At 42.0% G+C, this 16,898-nt stretch overlaps 1 protein-coding gene across 1 annotated transcript; it reads right to left on the reverse strand.

The window, feature by feature from the left end:
• Nucleotides 1–125: 125 nt before the first annotated feature.
• On the reverse strand, nt 126–11,785 carry LOC115364897 (protein FAM240B). The gene is made up of 3 exons (XM_030059572.1): nt 11,757–11,785; nt 4,642–4,763; nt 126–231 (listed from the first exon to the last, which is right to left on the reverse strand). Exons 2-3 carry the CDS (start codon nt 4,761–4,763, stop codon nt 126–128), a joined length of 228 nt encoding a protein of 75 aa, XP_029915432.1. The 5' UTR covers nt 11,757–11,785.
• Between the last annotated feature and the right edge of the window lie 5,113 nt (nt 11,786–16,898).

Below are 16,898 nucleotides of genomic sequence, written 5' to 3' on the forward strand. Positions count from 1 at the left end.
AAGAACCAGCTAAAGCCACTCAAGCCATCACACAGCAGGAAGCTGGATCCACAAACTTATTGACAAAAACATTTTTTATTCCTTTGAGAAAACACAGAGACGAGCCGCTGGCGTCGTTCTGCGGCTCATGTCTGCTCGGCCGCTTTGGGCATCCGGACCCTCCGGGCGTCGTTGAGCTTCTTCAGGTGTTTGTTTCGGTTCTCCAGCCGGACCAGCCACTCCGCCCGCAGCCTGCACACACACACACACACACACAGGAAGCTCTCAGTCCACTTTCAGGCGAGATCAGCTCACCTTCACTCACAATCAAAAAATAAAGGTGGAACCAAAAAATGGTTCTTCAGAGTGATGCCATAGAACAGGGGTGTCAAACTCATGCCATGGAGGGCCAAGTGGCTGCAGGTTTTCATTCCAACCAAAAACTCCTCCAGGTGATTTCACTGATCACCCTACCTCCAAACAGAGAGGCGGGACTAATCAGTGAAATCACCTGGTGGAGTTGTTGGTTGGAATGAAAACCTGCAGCCTCTTGGCCCTCCATGGCACGAGTTTGACACCCCTGCCATAGAAGAACCATTTTTGGTTCCTCGTTCCTCGTTCCTTCACTGGGTTCCAGACGAGCTATTAAAAATATTTTCTGATGGTTTATAGAGCGACACATTAATCCAGAGTAAATAATCTGCACATTAATCCACAAGGAAAAGAATTGTTAGCTGTCATCAGGGGTGCCGCCAGGAATTTTGGGCCCCATGAAAAATATATAGATATATTTACTCGATGATGGTTTAATAATTTTATATTAGTTTTTACCTATATTTTGGGGCCCCTGTCAGGCAAGGGCCCTTGGAATTGTCCTAACTATACAGCGCCCCTGGCTGTAGTCCTAATTTCATGTTTTTGAATGGAAGCGTCACAGAGCAACATACATGCATGTAATTAAAAAGTGTCCAGTTCTAGGTGCTGGAGGCCTCCTGAGCCGGGATGGTAAAACTTTTTAACGTCACTTTTCAAAGCCAAAAGAGGGTTTGCACCGGAAATCCCACCTTTTCTTAGTTGTTAAATTGATTCAGCCAATCAGGAGTGAGATATGCTACATGGAAACAGACCCTGGGATCCCCCTCAAAAGTGACTTGTAATAGAACAGAATAGTACTAACACTAGTACTGAGTCACTAAACCCACATGGGATACACATGACGGCCACCACAGCTCCACAACGTGCAACGAATTTGTGTTTTAGCTGCACCGTGTAAAGCCGGACCTAATGGCCAAGTTGACCAATAAACTTTGAAAATCTTGGTGTGTTTTTATAAGAACTTTGCTTAAATACTCCAAACCATCCTCAAATCCTGACTGATGCGTCCCAGGAGCTGCACTCTGAAATGTGGCTCCAGCATTTTGGAAAGTATTTCAGAGAAACGCCAGGGAAGGAAACGAGAGCCCGGGAGGAGAGTGTGATGTTGAGTGTCTCGGTGCGGCGCTGCAGTGTTGTCTCTCGGCTCCTGGTGTGTCAGAGCAAGACATCAGAGTCCAAGCAGATCTGATGTCTCGGTGACAGCTGGGCTGTTATCGCCGTCACATCAGCATTTCACTGCACTCCTTTATTTCACCATCAATCAAATATAAGCTAATATAAGCTGCTATCAGTCTCTACCAGGAGATTGTGTGTGTGTGTTAGACAGAGAAATATATATGCAAGTGTGTGTTTGTGTGTGTGTGTGTGTGTGTGTGTGTGTGCAAGACAAAGACAAAGACAGTACATAAATTAGTTATTAAGTGAATCGTGTGCATGATTGCATGCTCATATGCTCGCACATGTTGGTATGTGTTGCTGTGTGTGTGTGTGTGTGTGTGTGTTTGTGTGTGTGTAACTGAATCTCTGGTTTCAGCTGTCCTGTCTTTCTGCCACCTTCCTGTTGGATTTTCTGGATTATTCCATTTGTTCCCTCAGCTGCTGATAATCCCCCTGACCTCGGGGAAGACAGGCGGACAAATAGACAAACAAATGGACAGACTGACACACACGCAGACAATTAGCTGGACAGACAGACAACCTTTAAAGAATCCCATTGTGCTCGAGGGCTGTGGAAATCGCACCAGAAATAACCTGAAGGAGTTCCTCAAGGAGCCTACTTAGGTTCCCCTGTGATTGCAGTCTGGAGAGCCCTGAAAAGGTCTCATCATGTCAGGCTTTAATCCTCTGTCCAGGTCCATTCACTCATTACAGTGAAAATGAATGGGACCTTGTATCAGTCTGCTCTTAACACAGTGAAAATAATGCAAGAAGGAATTACATGAGATGAGTTTATGACATATTTTGTTTTAGTAAGTTTTTAAAGTACATATGGTAACTTCCATGGTCTGGTTGTTGTGTTTATATACGTTCTCAGCGCAGCTTTGAAACTAACTCAACTAATAAAGAAATGCAGAATACAGACATGAAGCTAAAACAGTTGTTATCAGCTCTGGACCTTCAATACAAGACGATGCGTCTTTAGAGGATGACATAAAATCACATGACATAACAAAATATGGGTATTAATGATGGGAAAATGAAGGTTAAAAACATAACTACATGAGCTTGTCTGTTAGCAAGATAACTCAAAAACTAAATGAGGGATTTGGATGAAACTTCACCGAGGGACAGATAATGACTGAAAGACGAGCTGATTCCTTTTTTTGGATTATCTAGGCCAAAGGTCAAGGTCAGCTACAGGTCAAAAGTCATATTTCGGATTAAATCTCCAAAACAAAGCATCATAGAAAGACATGGCAGCAGCAGTAATTAATTAGTAATTATTATTCTTGAGAAAACTCTGCGACTGTCAGTGTGAAGTCCAGATCAACCCACAAGCTGCCCTGGGAACGGGTTTGAGAAGATGTGGGAGGGGTTATGCAAATTTTAGCTCAATGACTATCGATAGTGGATAAAATTCTGACTGACTTCACATTTTCACAACTTTCATTTTACACTTTTGAGTTCTTACACATTTTGAGGATATGTGTTCGAGGTATTAAGATCCTCATACATCTCAATTCATTTTTATGTTGGACTGAAAAAAGCGCAGACAGAGTCCCGTATACGGGCGAAGAAAGTGACATCATGTTTTACAGGACAAGAGCACAAATCAACACACTGCAGATGTGCATTATTGTGCCGCTAGAAAACAGAAACACTCAGACACAGAAGAGTTTGTTTGGCTCATTACCGTGTCGCTCAGACAGAGAATAAAACCAGGGGCAGATCTAGTATATTCAGGCTCTCTGTGCCTCATATCCGCTCTGCACTTTCTGTTTCTTTGTGCAGAGTCGCTGCATCAGTCATCAGTCATCGCTGTGTGATTATCACCTCGGCTCTCTGCAGCAGGTTTTTCCAGGTCACACATACGTACACGATTAGCGGGGACTAGAGCTCGGGTTAGAGGGGATGGAGGGCACAGATAGCAGTGGGGTTAGAGGGGATGGAGTGGACGGGGGCGCAGATATCTGTGGGGTTGGGGGTAATAAATAGCTGGGGAATTAGGCGGGATCGACTGAAGAGGTGCTGTGAGGTTAAGACGGGATAGAGGAATAGAAAACTGTGGGGTTAGGGGGGACGGAGCTAATAGTTTGGCTTAGGCTATAGGGGGTATAGGCTTAATAAATAAATGGTGGGGCGGCTGGGTGGGTGGATACTTCCAAAAATCTCATTACAATGTTCTGAGGGCAGACAGCATTAGAGGAACTTTGATGTCGGAGGCCAGAGTATGAGGAGAGCATGCTTGCTTTGGATTAAACCAATGAGGGAAGCTTCAAACGCTGGTGTCATTTTTCCCACTGTGGCCCGCTCAAGATGGAAACAGATTAAATGTGAAAAAGTGCACTGCAGAAAAACCATTAAACCTTCTTACTGAGCGGCAGTGTGTTCTCTGTGCTGTGGCAGCGAGGGAGGGAGTTTTTGATCAGATCAGAAACCAGGGAGCCATCATCTTGAGATGCAGCAACAAACAGAATTTATTTTATTTCTTTTATAAAGTGTCTGACACTCAAAAGGCTGCAATCTAGAAGCTAATATTGCTGAATTGCTGCAATGGTATATTTTTATTAGTTTAGATGCACATTCATTTCTGCTTTATTTTTGTCAGTGAGTTGACAAAGTGAGTTCAGGTTACAGCCAAGCTGATCTTACAGCTCAGTCATTAGCGATCATTATGACCAAGACCTTTTACAACAAGATTGTCCACAAGGGTTCAGTCAGTGTGTGTGTGTGTGTGTGTGTGTGTGTGTGTGCCACGTGTGTATGTGTGTGTATGTGTGTGTCCTGGCATGCCCTGGAGGCTGTTTGTAATGAGACGGGCTGTTTTTAGATGTGTCTATTTGCTGGATGATCACATGCCTCCCAGAACTTAATTCACATTCGTTTGGGGTTTTGTAACCGACACCGTGCGCTGTGCTCGCAGCGCCGCAGGTTTGAAACCGTTGTCATGTAACATAATGTAACGCCTTGTGAAGTCATACTGTGCAGCACCGTGTAACATCATGTAGCTCCATGGAGCCTCGTCTAATGTCATGTAATCTGTGTCACGTGATGCAGCTGTGATGTCAGATGTGATGTCAGACATGAGACGTGATGTCAGAGGTGATGCTGTGGCGTTGGACTGACTTGCTCAGCGCGCTGCGGCTCCTCCTCTCCTCTTCGCTGTCTGCATGCTGCGTCTGAGCGTCGATCTTCTTCTCCCAGAACTGTTTGATGAACAGTTTGTCATGGATGAGAGCCACATTCATCTGCAGGACGACAGCAGCACACTGACATTAACACTACCTCTACTACAATACCACTACCTCTACTACAATAACACTACCTCTACTACAGTAACACTACCTCTACTACAATAAAACTACCGCTACCATAATAACACTACCTCTACTACAGTAACACTGCCTCTACTACAATACAACTACCTCTACCATAATAACACTACCTCTACTACAGTAACACTGCCTCTACTACAGTAACACTACCTCTACTACAATACAACTACCTCTACCATAATAACACTACCTCTACTACAGTAACACTGCCTCTACTACAGTAACACTGCCTCTACTACAATAACACTACCTCTACTACAATACCACTAACTCTACTACAATAACACTACAATAACACTGTCTCTACTACAATAACACTGCCTCTACTACAATAACACTACAATAACACTGCCTCTACTACAATAACACTAACTCTACTACAATAACACTAACTCTACTACAATAACACTACCTCTACTACAATACCACTAACTCTACTACAATAACACTACAATAACACTGCCTCTACTACAATAACAATACCTCTACTACAATACCACTAACTCTACTACAATAACAATACAATAACACTGCCTCGACTACAATACCACTAACTCTACTACAATAACACTACCTCTACTACAGTAACACTACAATAACACTGCCTCTACTACAATAACACTACCTCTACTACAAAACAACTACCTCTACCATAATAACACTACCTCTACTATAGTAACACTACAATAACACTACCTCTACTACAATAACACTGCCTCTACTACAATACCACTACCTCTACTACAGTAACACTGCCTCTACTACAATAACACTGCCTCTACTACAATAACACTGCCTCTACTACAATACCACTACCTCTATTACAGTAACACTGCCTCTACTACAATAACACTGCCTCTACTACAATAACAGTACCTCTACTACAGTAACACTACAATAACACTGCCTCTACTACAATACCACTACCTCTACTACAGTAACACTATCTCTACTACAGTAACACTGCCTCTACTACAATAACACTGCCTCTACTACAATACCACTACCTCTATTACAGTAACACTGCCTCTACTACAATAACACTGCCTCTACTACAATAACACTACCTCTACTACAGTAACACTACAATAACACTGCCTCTACTACAATACCACTACCTCTACTACAGTAACACTGCCTCTACTACAATAACACTGCCTCTACTACAATAACACTGCCTCTACTACAATACCACTACCTCTATTACAGTAACACTGCCTCTACTACAATAACACTGCCTCTACTACAATAACACTAACTCTACTACAGTAACACTACAATAACACTGCCTCTACTACAATACCACTACCTCTACTACAGTAACACTGCCTCTACTACAATAACACTGCCTCTACTACAATAACACTGCCTCTACTACAATACCACTACCTCTACTACAATAACACTGCCTCTACTACAATAACACTACCTCTACTACAGTAACACTACAATAACACTGCCTCAACTACAATACCACTACCTCTACTACAATACAACTACCTCTACCATAATAACACTACCTCTACTACAGTAACACTGCCTCTACTACAGTAACACTGCCTCTACTACAATAACACTACCTCTACTACAATCCCACTAACTCTACTACAATAACACTACAATAACACTGCCTCTACTACAATAACACTGCCTCTACTACAATAACACTACCTCTACTACAGTAACACTGCCTCTACTACAGTAACACTACAATAACACTGCCTCTACTACAATAACACTACCTCTACTACAGTACAACTACCTCTACCATAATAACATTACCTCTACTATAGTAACACTACAATACCACTACCTCTACTACAGTAACACTGCCTCTACTACAATAACACTGCCTCTACTACAATAACACTACCTCTACCATAATAACACTACCTCTACTACAGTAACACTACAATAACACTACCTCTACTACAATAACACTACCTCTACTACAATAACACTGCCTCTACTACAATAACACTGCCTCTACTACAATAACACTACAATAACACTACCTCTACTACAGTAACACTGCCTCTACTACAATACAACTACCTCTACCATAATAACACTACCTCTACTACAGTAACACTGCCTCTACTACAGTAACACTGCCTCTACTACAATAACACTACCTCTACTACAATCCCACTAACTCTACTACAATAACACTGCCTCTACTACAATAACACTGCCTCTACTACAGTAACACTACAATAACACTGCCTCTACTACAATAACACTGCCTCTACTACAATACCACTAAGTCTACTACAATAACACTACAATAACACTGCCTCTACTACAATAACACTACCTCTACTACAATACCACTAACTCTACTACAATAACACTACAATAACACTGCCTCGACTACAATACCACTAACTCTACTACAATAACACTACCTCTACTACAGTAACACTACAATAACACTGCCTCTACTACAATAACACTACCTCTACTACAATACAACTACCTCTACCATAATAACATTACCTCTACTATAGTAACACTACAATAACACTACCTCTACTACAATAACACTGCCTCTACTACAATACCACTACCTCTACTACAGTAACACTGCCTCTACTACAATAACACTGCCTCTCCTACAATACCACTGCCTCTACTACAATAACACTGCCTCTACTACAATACCACTACCTCTATTACAGTAACACTGCCTCTACTACAATAACACTGCCTCTACTACAATAACACTACCTCTACTACAGTAACACTACAATAACACTGCCTCTACTATAATGCCACTACCTCTACTACAGTAACACTATCTCTACTACAGTAACACTGCCTCTACTACAATAACACTGCCTCTACTACAATACCACTACCTCTATTACAGTAACACTGCCTCTACTACAATAACACTGCCTCTACTACAATAACACTACCTCTACTACAGTAACAGTACAATAACACTGCCTCTACTACAATACCACTACCTCTACTACAGTAACACTGCCTCTACTACAATAACACTGCCTCTACTACAATAACACTACAATAACACTACCTCTACTACAATAACACTACCTCTACCATTATAACACTACCTCTACTACAATAACACTACCTCTACTACAATAACACTGCCTCTACTACAATAACACTACCTCTACCATAATAACACTACCTCTACTACAGTAACACTACAATAACACTACCTCTACTACAATAACACTACAACAACACTGCCTCTACTACAATAACACTACCTCTACTACAATAACACTACAATAACACTGCCTCTACTACAGTAACACTGCCTCTTCTACAATAACACTGCCTCTACTACAATAACACTACCTCTACTACAATAACACTACAATAACACTACCTCTACTACAATAACACTACAATAACACTGCCTCTACTACAGTAACACTGCCTCTTCTACAATAACACTGCCTCTACTACAATAACACTACCTCTACTACAATAACACTACAATAACACTGCCTCTACTACAATAACACTACCTCTACTACAATAACACTGCCTCTACTACAATAACACTACAGTAACACTGCCTCTACTACAATAACATTACAATAACACTACCTCTACTACAATTACACTACAACAACACTGCCTCTACTACAATAACACTACCTCTACTACAATAACACTACCTCTACTACAATAACACTACCTCTACTACAATAACGCTACAATCACACTGCCTCTACTACAATAACACTGCCTCTACTACAATAACACTGCCTCTACTACAATAATACTGCCTCTACTACAATAACACTGCCTCTACTACAGTAACACTATCTCTACTACAATAACACTGCCTCTACTACAATAACACTGCCTCTACTACAATAACACTACAGTAACACTATCTCTACTACAATAACACTGCCTCTACTACAATAACACTACAGTAACACTATCTCTACTACAATAACACTGCCTCTACTACAATAACACTTCTTCCACTACAATAACACTACCTCTACTACAATAACACTGCCTCTACTACAGTAACACTATCTCTACTACAATAACACTACAATAACACTACCTCTACTACAATAACACTACAATAACACTACCTCTACTACAATAACACTACCTCTACTACAATAACACTACAATAACACTACCTCTACTACAATAACACTACCTCTACTACAATAACACTACCTCTACTACAATACCACTACAGTAACACTATCTCTACTACAATAACACTGCCTCTACTACAATAACACTTCTTCCACTACAATAACACTACCTCTACTACAATAACACTGCCTCTACTACAGTAACACTATCTCTACTACAATAACACTACAATAACACTACCTCTACTACAATAACACTACAATAACACTACCTCTACTACAATAACACTACCTCTACTACAATAACACTACAATAACACTACCTCTACTACAATAACACTACCTCTACTACAATAACACTACAATAACACTACCTCTACTACAATAACACTGCCTCTACTACAATAACACTACAGTAACACTGCCTCTACCTCTGTTCCTGCTGCTGCTGCCTGTATCAGGAGTGTAATCTCCACCATGTTCCAGGTTGTGCAGGTCAGTCCTGCAGTTTAACCCTTTGTCCTGCAACCAAAAAAAAAAAAAAAAAAAAAAAAAAACGTCCTGCATTTCGAATCCCCCCCCAGTGATTTCATGACCTCAGTTATTTTCAAACAGGCTGTGCTCTGACTGTGTGCCAGATGCAGCGGTGGGTGTTGTTGGCTCTCTGTTTAAATGCCGTTTCCCTGCTTGGAAAAGGCGGTGAGATCAGCGGACACATCGTCGACGGAGGTGAGAGGTGTGCAGATTAAAATACTGAACAGTGAAGCTGCCAGTAGATGACGACGATGATGATGATGATGACTCTGCTCGATTTCATTGTCCATCAGATGTGAAGCGACTGCGTCCTCATTGGTTCTGAGCTGCTGCTTTCATCAAACTGAGGCTTACATGCCCCTTTCCGGTGATTTCAAACGTTATTATGAATCCCACCAGAGTTCTGGGCATAATACGGTGTGATTGCTCCGAAAATTCACTCAAACAGTCTTGACAGCAGCCATCAGCCAACCATAACCGTGAACTTAACCAAGTGGGCATATCTCACCCAGAACTCCAGTGGGAAAAAGCAAATCATTGATTTAAGAGGTAAAATGGGAGGCGCGACTTTTACAGGCGGCTGGCAGAAGCAGATTATCGTACATATCACTTTCTGAGATCCTGAACTCACTGCTGGTGGTCTCTAAGATTTAAATGTGTTCAAATACACCATGTTCCACGGAGTGAAAAATGACCTTGCTCGTGTCTGCAGTGCACGGGGGATAAATCAGGGGGTTTTCAAGCGTTTTCATGTTCCGGACCTCAAACTTCACTTCAGATAAATCGCAGACCCCCATTTGTAGTGATTTTACCCAGCAGGGACCCTGATACAGACATATTTTGGTTTGTGTTCAGTCTTAAATACGTGTGAAAGGCAAACACAAGAAATCTGGTCCAGCATCACTGATCTGACCATTTACAATATAAAGGAAAGAGGAGGAAACAACATTTTAAAAATCCTGTTGTGTTGATGTCACATTTGAACTTTGACAAATCCTGATGAGATTAAACCAGAAAGAAGAAAATGTTCAAATGATCTCTCACACATTTTCTGCACTCTAACAGTTTCTAGTGAATTAAATTACTCTGAAATCAAACTGTGGCCCCCCCGGACGACCCCTGGAGGCCCCCGGCCCCCACTTACACTTACAAAATACACCGTTTAACAGCAAGTCAAGAACCTCTAAAGAGCCTATTATGTCATTAGAACACAACTAATTTGTGCTTTTAATAAATTTGCGTATCTAAATATACTTAAATATATATAAATGCATATAAATTTAAATTTACATCATATATGAGCCTCAACACTCATATTTAATGCAAGCAGAAAACATTATTTATTTTTTCTTAGAGAAGTCTGCAAGTCTTAGATATGACTTTTCTTTTTTTTTTCACCGATTTGATCACCTAACTACTACCGCTAATCATCATAATCTTCATCATCATCATCATCATCAAATAAAGAAGCCTTCACTGGGATCAGTAATAAACAGGATAAAGTCAGTCAATATTCAGTGTAATAACTCTCTGTGATGTGGTGGAAAATGCCGGCTGCAGTCAGCACTCACCATAAATATGAACACCTAACACATCATCCCCACCACGCCCTTTTGTCAAACTGCAAAGTGAAATACGAGCCGGGATCTCTCTGATTTTATGTTTTTATCGGTTTAAAGGTCACATGCAGGTTCGACCTGTCTGCTCTGCTCAGGTCACATGTGTGTAACTCACACTGCTCTGACATTATACCACTATAACACTTTATTAGTATTATTATCATTATTTATTATTATCATTTACCATCACAGAAAGCCTCCTGCTGCTCTGAGGAACAGGCAGGTGAAGCAGCAGCTGTGGAAATTAGAATGGATCTCTAAATAGAAACGAATCATTTCACAAGTTAAACCGGTGTTTTGTTTTTTGTTTTTTTTTTTTAAAGTTTGACTGAGTGTTCTCATGTCTGTTTAGCAGCTGCCGCCTCAGAGCAGCACACACAGATTTGGAAGATTTTGTCGTTTTTTAATAATTCATCAGAGGAGGAAATCTCTGCTTGGGCTTGGCTGTAACTGAAGCTGCAGGTTATTACAGCGACACGACTTGACAGATGAGATAAGGCTTTCCTGACCGGTGGAATACACACTCTGCATACGACAGTCAGTTAAATGACCCAAACATAAAAATGTAATTTTATGATCAGCAGCTGGTTGAACAAATTTCACCAACAGATGAAAAAGGAGAAAAAAAAAGATTTGAAACAAACCTTTCAGACTCTCAGGAGGTTCAGCTGAGCGTCCTGCAGGGGAGATGACACGGACGGGTGTGATGTGTGTGTGTGTGTGTGTGTGTGTGTGTGTGTGTGATGTGGTGTCAGTTCTAGATTCCTTCCTCTGCTCTGCCAATGAGCTGCAGAAATAAATATCGTAGATGTGAACACACCAGTCTCTCTCTCTCTCTCTCTCTCTCTCTCTCTCTCTAATGGAAAGGGGGATGAGAGAAAGAGCGAGTGAGAGAGTGAGAGACAGAGCTGGGCGGAGAGAGAGAGAGAGAGAGAGAGGGGGAGGATAAGAGGAAAGATCCAAGGAAAAGAGAGTGATGGATAAAGAGTGGGAGACAAGGCGTGTGTGAAGTTATTTATAGTCACAGTTCTGTGTTACCCGGCTGAATACTCAGCTGTGATTGGCCGGAGAGGGAATCAAGGTGTGTTATATACCTCTGGATATCAAACTGTCTGACCGGGTCCCATGTTGGGCCGGTGGGGGGCGTCCTAACTCACTGCCCCAACCACCTCAACCGGCTCCTTCCAACATGGAGGCGCAGCGGCACAGGGAGCTCATCTCCTCAGTAAGAAGATGAGATTAGCAGCAGATGTTAGTTGCTAGATTAAGTCGTCGCCTCTGACAAAATAATCCCTAATTCTCTTCTCTGAGGCTCAGGACCAGAACACAAATGGGGACATGTTGCGGAGGAAGCCCATTTCTGTCGTTTATATCCACGATCTCATTCCCTCTGTCACCGCCCACAGCTCCTGATTGGAATGAAGATCGACCCGTAAATCGAGATCTTTGTCTTCAGGCTCAGCTCCTTCCTCTCCAGGACAGACCGCCGCCGCCGCCGCCGCCGCCCCGTTCCATCTGTCCATCTCTGTTTGACCCTCACTTGGTGAACGAGACCCTGAAATGCTTGACTTCGTCCACTTGGGACAAAAACTCACTCCCACCTCAGAGGAGACAAACCACCTTTTTATTTATTTATTTATTTATTTTTATTTGACAGGGACAATACAAAAAAAAAAAACAATGTATCAAGTTATAAAACATGTTTATAGCCAAGGCTAGTTTGCGACCCCAGTCCCTGGTTGGGCCTTTCTATACAAATATCTACAATATATGATTAAAAATTATCAATTACACCAAATTACAGTCATAAAAGCTGTGTCATCACCAATTTAAAATATAAAAATTAGTGTTCGCACATTTGGTTGGATTTCAACCAGAGTTTAACCTTATCATTAAATATTTTTATATCAGTTTCCTACAGAGAAGCGGGTGCTGATCCTCAAACTGCCCCAGTGCATGCTGGGACTCACAGCTCGGTGAAGCCACCGGGACGACATCATCGGCACGCATGAACGCAGACGCAGGGTAATGAAGACGCTGGGGACACGGGACACCAGCATTTTGAATGTAGGGCGGGACTTCCTGCAAGATGGCGGCATCGCTGGTCATTACTCTGCAGTTTAGTTTGTTTCAGGAGGGGTGGGGGTGCACGCACACACACACACACACACACGCACACACACACACACACACACACACACACACACACACACACACACACAGAGTTCCTGGGTCGTGTCATGGACCGTCAGCAGCACCTCAGTGATCGAGGCGGCGGCTTTCCGTCCTGAGGTCAGCGAAGGGAGCCGAGCGTCCCGAGCAGCTGCTGGACGCCGTCCGTCACTGCCCCGCGGAGGCCGGGGAGCGTCCCGGCGTCCTCCGCCTCCGTGGGGCTCCAGCTGCTCCTCTGCTGACAGAAACAGCCTGCAGTGAGCGGCCGCCACCGCCCAGAGGAGCCGCAGGGACCGGGGGGGCGAGCCGGCGAGGGATTTGGAGTGGGCCCTTATATTTATATCATATACACGCCTGATATATTCATATAGTAAGCTCTCTCTCTCTCCCTCTCTCTCCCTCTCTCTCTCTCTCTCTCTCTCTGGTATCCTGCACATGCCACAGGCTAAAGGCTGTGCAGATAAACGGCTGCTGTGAAAGACGAAACAATCCACCACTCAGATCATCAAACCGCAGCCGTCAAGCAATAACGAGCAGCCACATCGAGCCGATAGCAAAACAAAAAACCCACCAGCACCACGGCGAACATCGTGTTTCAAATCATGTAATATTCCAGGGAAAAAAAAACTGAATTTTTGTGATTTAAGTCGTAGATTTTACAAGGGAAAAAAATGATCTTTTCTGAGATAAAAGTGGTAAAGTTATGAGGAAAATGACTGAAAATTGAGAATTATCGGATTAAAGTCATAATTTTATGAGGAAAAAACTGAAATTAATGAGAAAAAACTTGAAAATTCTGATATAATGAAGTCATAAATTTACAAGGAAAACAAACAGTAAAAACCAGCTGTTCTCTTCAGTCTGAAGGAAATCCTGCTGGTCTGAGTCCAGAACCCCAACCTCCTCCTCAGCATCTGGACTCTGAAGAGACGTTGCTGTGACTTGGGCCGATTCAGAGGAAAACAATCTGCTGATTCTGGGCTCAGATCAGCAGGATCTCCTTGTTCCTGAATCCCATGTCAGAGTAGAATCTGCTGAGGGGATCAGCTGCAGGCCTGAGACACGGCCAGCAGGGGGCAGCACAGGTGGAGCCAGAAAGAGAAGCACAGAAAAGGTATCCTCGCTTTATAATCTCTTAAGTTTCGAGTTTTTTTTCCTCATAAACTTATCACTTTAATCTCAGAGAATATTTAAGGTTTTTCTCGAAATATTACAAAATGAGTAGCACTTTACAAAAAGGTTCACGCGATTTTGAGTAGTGGGAACAAATGAGGAACTAACTGCTGGTAACTCCTAATCAATATTCGTAGAGTAGCTGATCATCAGTTACCCTGCAGCTGATTGAGCTGATGTGATCATGGATCTTTAGCCACTGATCAGATTAACATGTGAGGATCATCACACCGAGCGCTTTCTGAACTGAGTTCATCAGGAAGAACTTGTTCAGAAAGTGCTCAGCATGATGACACACATGAAGACAATATAGATTTACATATCGACGCCTTCCTAATGGGGGTATAACGATACACAAAAATCACGGTTCGGTACGTACCTCGGTTTTGAGGTCTCGATTCGGTACATTTTCGATACAGTATGGGAACAAAATGCAAAACATAAAATTGCTTTAAACAAGCAATTTTATGTTTGTTAGGAACTTTATTGTAACAGTATACAAAATATAGAGAAAAAATAGAATACTGCAGCCAAGTGCTGGTAATAAGTTTTCCAATGAATATTCTCATCATAAACAAAATATATATAAAATACGTTTTCAAATAGGTAAAATATTCTCAAATAAACAAAATATACATATAAAATAAGTTTTCCAATAAATAAAATATTCTCAAATAAACAAAAAATATATAAAACATATATTTATAAAAACTCCGATGGCAGATGTAATGGCTTTGGCCCGATCTGAATGGTAGGGAGCGGCTGCTTGAATGCCGAAGTCAGCTGTGTTTGCACGAGGGTGTTTTTTTTTTTTTTCTTGTACCAGAGATATTCACACTTGGATGACGCCGTTTCAAATTGAATAGCCTGTTTGTTGTGTTGCCATGAACGTACCCGTGCTCAGCTGAGCAACGTCGGCACACTGCCTTCATTTTATCCACTTGCCTTTGTCTGTTGCGATATTTGACCAGGAAGCCGAAGTTTTCCCAAACAGGAGATTTAAACGACAGGGGGCGCTCTTCAGGCTCTGGTTTCTTGCTGGTGCCGGTTTCGGTAGCATCAGCCGTAGCCATGACAACAGTGCTCAGGCTTCAGATGTAGTTTATTATGCTTCGTCTTCGAGAGACTAGACACTTCCCCGGTGTACTGCTGCCCTCTGCTGTTTCGCACGTGCAGCTGCAGGTGGATACGGATAAATATAAACGAAACTTATGTTCCACCACCTGTTATCCTCGTGTGGTAACTCACCTGTGCTGCACACCTCTGTACCGAACCCAACGACCAGTACCGAAAATTTTCAATACAAATACATGTACCGTTACACCCCTACTTCCTAAAATAATCGCCTAAGTCATTTTTTGTCAAAAATGAATATTTTGCCGAAATCATCTCCTCTTGATGGTAAAATCGCCAGCATCCTCAGGTGAACAGGTCATGCCATTCTACCTCTGGAAGTATAACTGCCTAAATCAAGAGTGAGTCAAAACTGTGACTTAGGCAGTTTTATTTTGCCTAAATCAAAAGAAAATGTGACTTAGGCAATTTTACGTTATTTAGGCTATTTTAGGCTGTTTTAAGCGTTTCAGGATGGCAGCGGTATCGAGAAGAAAGAAAATTTTCCCTGCCAGTGAAGTTATTTCAATGATCCAGGGCTCATCCTCAATTGGTAAGTGATGAGGTTTAGTATAATATTGGCATATAACATATTACAATTGCCTAAGTCAATTTATTTCTGTTATGTTACAAAATTGACTGACATTGTTTTTAGTATGTCAGTAGTCATCTTTTTATAACCTTTTTGAGTGAAATTATCAATAAATATCATCCAGTTAATTTTTGGTGAATTTTTTTGTGAAAAACCTGAAAAAAAGACTTAGGCGATTATTTTAGGAAGGTGTCGACATGTAAATATGTAAATATGCATGTTCAGGGTGGAGCAGGAGGACGGGCCTATTAGCCGAAATACATAATTATAAATATCAAACTGCTCATGTTATGTTTTCACGCCAGAAGTAAATGTACTCGTTTTAAAATCATTACACCTGTGTGCCTCCAGGTGGCGCTCATGTTGCAGGCACGTTACTGCCACGCCTTTCTGATGTTATTCATTATATTTAATATTTTCTCTCGTGCAGCATGGATGTGCTGAGTGTGGATATGAGCGGTGCTGTGTTTAATTTTAGGAAACATATTTGAGGATGACGGCGCCTCCTGCTGTCGGCCCCCGGCGCTGCAGAGCACGCACGCCTCTGATTGGTCGAGAGCAGGCAGCCATCAGTGTGACATCACTGTGGTTAGAAACGCGTAAAACAAAGAAAACAGAAAAAACCTTCAGTTGTTGTTCAAACCGGCCGAACGTCCGCAGGAACCTGAACGCATCGCGGGATTCAAAGTGTTTTCCCAGCATGCTCTGCTTCCTCTGAACAAGTCGCACATCCGCC

Source organism: Myripristis murdjan, chromosome 9 (genome assembly GCF_902150065.1).
Source record: "Myripristis murdjan chromosome 9, fMyrMur1.1, whole genome shotgun sequence".
In the NCBI taxonomy this organism is placed as follows: domain Eukaryota; kingdom Metazoa; phylum Chordata; class Actinopteri; order Holocentriformes; family Holocentridae; genus Myripristis; species Myripristis murdjan.

Coding starts and splice junctions, on each gene's coding strand:
- LOC115364897 (XM_030059572.1), bottom strand. CDS start 4,763: ATGAATGTGGCTCTCATCCATGACAAACTGTTCATCAAACAGTTCTGG. Junction 232..4,641: donor AGCCGCAGCGCGCTGAGCAA/GTCAGTCCAACG, acceptor GTGTGTGTGCAG/GCTGCGGGCGGAGTGGCTGG.